General features: G+C 40.1%; 1 protein-coding gene across 1 annotated transcript in view; it reads left to right on the top strand.

Annotated features, from left to right (window-relative positions):
- LOC109481600 (sushi, von Willebrand factor type A, EGF and pentraxin domain-containing protein 1-like) overlaps positions 1–2,410 on the top strand; it is a 6,978-nt gene extending 4,568 nt beyond the window's left edge. The window contains exons 6-7 of the mRNA XM_019784187.1: positions 1,311–1,604; positions 1,929–2,410. Of these exons, the coding sequence (XP_019639746.1) occupies positions 1,311–1,604; positions 1,929–2,410 (776 nt within the window). The remainder of the gene's footprint in view (positions 1–1,310; positions 1,605–1,928) is intronic.
- Positions 2,411–4,752: the final 2,342 nt, after the last annotated feature.

Genomic DNA, 4,752 nt, shown 5'->3' with positions numbered 1-4,752 from the left:
AAATGAAATCAATATAACTGGAAGTTATACATAAATAAATGAATAATACGAAGTTCAACATGAACTGAGGGAATTTACAAGAAAACATAACTTCAAATCATAATCATAATCAACGTAAATCGATTTCCGTTCAAAATGATTGGAGGTCAGAGGTCGTCTTTAAAGCTGCCTTGAAGTGTTTTAAAGTTTGAATCTGCCTTACTTCAGCTGATAGTCTATTGAAGTACTTTGCACCCGTGTAAGCGAAGGCTCGCTGACCAGTTGAGGTATTGTATTTTGGTAAGTGTAGTTTAGTAGTCTGTCTGGTGTGATAGGTATGAAGATTATAATTGTGCAAGAAAGTAGAGGATAGGTATGTGGGCATCAAGCCATTCAGACATTTAAATACTGTTACACACACATGTTCAAATCTTCTTTCAGTCAGGTGTTTCCAGTTTAGCATCTGGTGGAGGCTGTCAGTGCTGCTCTCACGTAGTCTTCTTTGCAGCACTCAAGTACTCCCCACTGTGGCTTTTCCAGCAGCTTGAATACTGAATTGACCCCATAACCACATAAACTCATTAACATCCCAGACTGTCCAGCAACCATAAATAATAGCAGGGTCAGACTATCATATTACTGGTTACATTTCTTTAAACAAATTCAAATATTTTTACATTTCACCCATACTATAGTATGGGTATCATTTTTGGTACGGGGGATGTGAAGGGTGTGTGTGTGTGTGAAGCCATGCTACATTTGGTCCTGAGCAAATGTTGGCCTTTCTAGGGGAAATTTGGAATGAGGAGGAAGAATGGGTGTACAGGTTTACATACAAGTGTTAAGCTTCGAAACGCCAAATAAACTGGGGTGTGCCCCCTTGATTTCAGTCTCTAATATTTATGGTCTGTTGTCTGTTGATGCGTTTTACCTATAAGAGCCTCCAGTTTAATTTGTGACTTCCAGTTTAATTTGGTACTATTGCCATATCTCAGCAACCTAACATCTAGATGTGCTAATATTGGCAAATAGGCAAACATGATGAACGAAGTATGTAGCTGCCATTAAGAACCTCATGGGAAGTAACCCAGTTCTGCAGAATTCTGGAACTGGAGTCAGAATTCTACAGAATTGGGTTAATCCGCGAGGGGTCTTCGATGGCTGCTACATATATATTTTTTCTTACATTATTTTTACTTATAGCTTACAATATTGGCCCATCTAGATGTAAGGTTGCTGATATATTAGTCCCAAATTAAAGTGGAAGTCCCATATTAAACTGAAGGTTGTTGTATACAATCCATGCAAACTGACAGGTCTCCTGTTTAAAGGGACAGAGTGTCCTTCTGGGTCCTGGACGGATTGGTTCGATCGTGACGACCCCACAGGGACTGCAGACAGTGAAATCCTAACCGATCTAAGCCAGGACTATCCAGGGCAGATCTGCGACGCTCCTACAGCCGTGCACGCCCGCGTTATCTCCACACAGCAGGAGGCGTCCCTGACAGGACAACACATCTACTCCTACGACACGACCGCCGGGTTCCTCTGCAGGAATGTGGACCAGCCTGACGGCATATGTCTGGATTATGAGGTCCGCTTTTGCTGCTCGGATGTTGGAAAGGGTACGTACTAGCCTAGAGGGAACATCACCAGTACCTTTAACTTATTCACATTTCCCTCAGGCTGTATACTGGAAATACTATCTGTCTTTCCTATCATTCAAGACCAAGGGAAATTGGTTGATAAAATAGATGAAGATCATCTTAGATTGAAACACCTTAGATTGAACCACATATAATTCAGTAAAGCACTGAGGGGTACCCTTACATTTCCTTGGAGACTAAATATGGCCCACAAGTCGTGAAGCGTTCCTAGAAACGAGGATGCAATATACCTAACATATAGAAGAAAGGATGTTATTTTCTGAATAGGCTTTTATTCCCCAGGTGGATGGTTGGCCCAGGATTCGTCATGGTTTTTGGAGTCTATCGGCAGACCTCATGTGAAGGACGGAGTGACATATGATGCCACCAAAGCCTTGGACGGGGACACTATGACCTATTGGAACCCTACCGGTACCGACCAGAGCTTCAACAACTGGTACATAATACTGGACCTCAAATCGTCCCACACTCTCACCCGCATCGCAGTTAACAACTACGGAGACACCACCCATGACATTGCAGCCTTCAAGTTGCAGGCATCACATGTAAGGTGTCCGCGCACCTGGAAGGACGTCGTGACCATCACTAACGTGCAGGGAGGGGCGAGGCAGCGTCAGGAGTTCGGCGGGTTCCAGGGAACAGCGCGGTACTGGAGGTTCGTGGTCACGCGGACCCACTCGGGCTGGCAGCCATATCTCACAGAACTGAACTTCTACGGAATCCCATCAGGTACGAGAGAATATATGTCTAGTTTAGAATTATGAACTCATTCTAGATACACAAGTAAATAAATTACATGCAATGCATCGAAATGTGAAGCGTAGTTAGTTCGTGGAACGTTAAATATTTTGTATCAACTTTGGCGTGAATTGAAAAAAAATACGTCCTTAATTCTGACACAGATATCATGTCATAGCAACCCCCTTTAGTTCCGATATCTGTTTAACATAGGAATACATTTCTGATGGAAAATAGAATGTTGAAATTTATTACTGTAATAGTATATCTGTCGAGTCCGGTGCTATGATAGTTCATGACTGAATACGTTAGTTATCCAATACATAGGAAGGAAGGTAATAAATTAGGCTTTATTACTTTGACGTGCACATCACGTGCCCAACCCTTGTGAACGTATACAAGATAATATAAAATTAGATAATACAATATGTATGGTACATCAAACAAGAGAAAACGAGGGGTGCACGGTGCAAATATAACACTGTTTTTGTATGTCTGTTACAAAATGAAGGCTGCAAAGCCGGCTACACACCTGTAGTCGGGACATGCATTCGGCTCTCCGTCAGAAAAACTTCTTACGATGTCGCCAGGGAAGTCTGCATGAACGACGGAGGGACACTAGCCATGCCTAAGACACGAGGATTGGACGTCGCCCTGAGGAACCTGATCAAAACGGTTGGTCTAAAACAAGATTACTGGATCGGCATGAAGAACGTGGGGTACAAATATGTCCATGCGAGACGCTGGCAATGGGAGGACGGCCGTGCTTTGGGCAACTACCAGGTATGTTTATACCCTCTTCCCCCACTTCCTAAAGCAGCAAACGCCTGGCGAAAAAGTTATTATTGAACCAATAGGATACTTAGTTCCTGCATACAAGAATTAACAGGTAACTTGTTTTCTAGGCTTTTTTTGCTATGTTGTTTTCTACGTTTTTATATTTCGAAATTAATCAGCAGAAAAATATTAACATACTTTTGCCACACACCTCCTCAGCTCAAACAATGGTTTCATAAAACTTGTAATTTATTCTGATCTATTCTCTCTCAGCAACTTCTAGAAGCATCATGTCAACCTGATATTTAAACAGTATTCACATTGTATTTTCATTTACTGTACATATCTGTATTATGTATTTATATTTGTGTACCTGTATTTTTTATTTATGTATTGATATGGGCCCTGTGCCTGAAATAACGATTGAATTAAATTGAATTAATAGATACAGGTACTAGTCATATTATGTAACATAATATCCAGATTTTTTAAAGATTATTTTGTTATTAACATAAACATAGGTTTTACAAGTTTAGTCATGTTGATGTCATGTTTGTTTCCTAAACTTATAAGGTTATAAATGATATGTAATCGATATAACAAGCAAGCATTAAGGTACATGAAATGTGTTTTGGGTTGCGTTACAGATGTTATGTCTTATCATGAAAGTTACATGTTTAAAGTTAAAACACTTCAAAGAAGCCACGTGCCAAGCTTCACTGCGTCAGCCTACTGAGGAAGACCAGAGTGACTGATCGAAAGCTCTAGGTGAGAGAACTTTGTTGCGTTGGATCAAAAGTTTTAACTTTAAACAATGTTGTGTCTTCTGTTTCCATTAGGCATGGTGCCCCGGAGAGCCAGATAACCAGGGATGGCTACATGCGGCGAAACTCTGCGTACAGTACTGGGCAGCAGACAATGGCAATCCTATGTGGGACGATGTAGACTGTCAGGATAAGAACAGATACATCTGTCAAACTTCCCCAACCTGATCAAAAAATGGAAAGGCAAATAGAATACTGACAAAAATGTATCCTGGACATCTGTATGGGAAACAGATGGCCTGGGATTTGAGACATTGGGTGGCATTTTGAAAAATATGATTTAAGTACAAAATTTATATTAACCTTTGGGAGTCATGTGCCCTCATATTGAAAACAACGGACATTTAAGTAGGTGTTGGGGTAGCTTGCGAATGTGTGAGTAGAAAAAACCTCATTTCTTTTTCAAATTTACATTTTTGCCGGGATTTATTTAGTTTATTTAGCTCATCGATGATTTAATACGATTAATTGCATCACTGACCACAAACCTTCATTTACCGTAGGATCTGTAGTTCTATTTTTTATTCTAATTAATTTATAATCAATTCTTTTTCAATAAATCCTTTTTTTAAGAACTTAGGAAACAAAACCTAATAGTCGGCCTTTGACACCAATCCGAATGTTTTGGTTGAGGTTGTTGGTTTGTGCTGAAATGTCAGAAACGTTTTAATAGTAATATTACAATTATGGCTGTATTCAGTGTGTTGGAAATGTAATTATTCTTAGCGACCCTTGCGAAATCAAAAAGTATAAAGGTCCGGACTTTA

The sequence above is a fragment of the Branchiostoma belcheri genome, unplaced genomic scaffold (assembly GCF_001625305.1).
Source record: "Branchiostoma belcheri isolate BF01 breed outbred unplaced genomic scaffold, Haploidv18h27 scaffold564, whole genome shotgun sequence".
In the NCBI taxonomy this organism is placed as follows: domain Eukaryota; kingdom Metazoa; phylum Chordata; class Leptocardii; order Amphioxiformes; family Branchiostomatidae; genus Branchiostoma; species Branchiostoma belcheri.
This window is presented reverse-complemented; position numbering and strand designations above follow the sequence as displayed.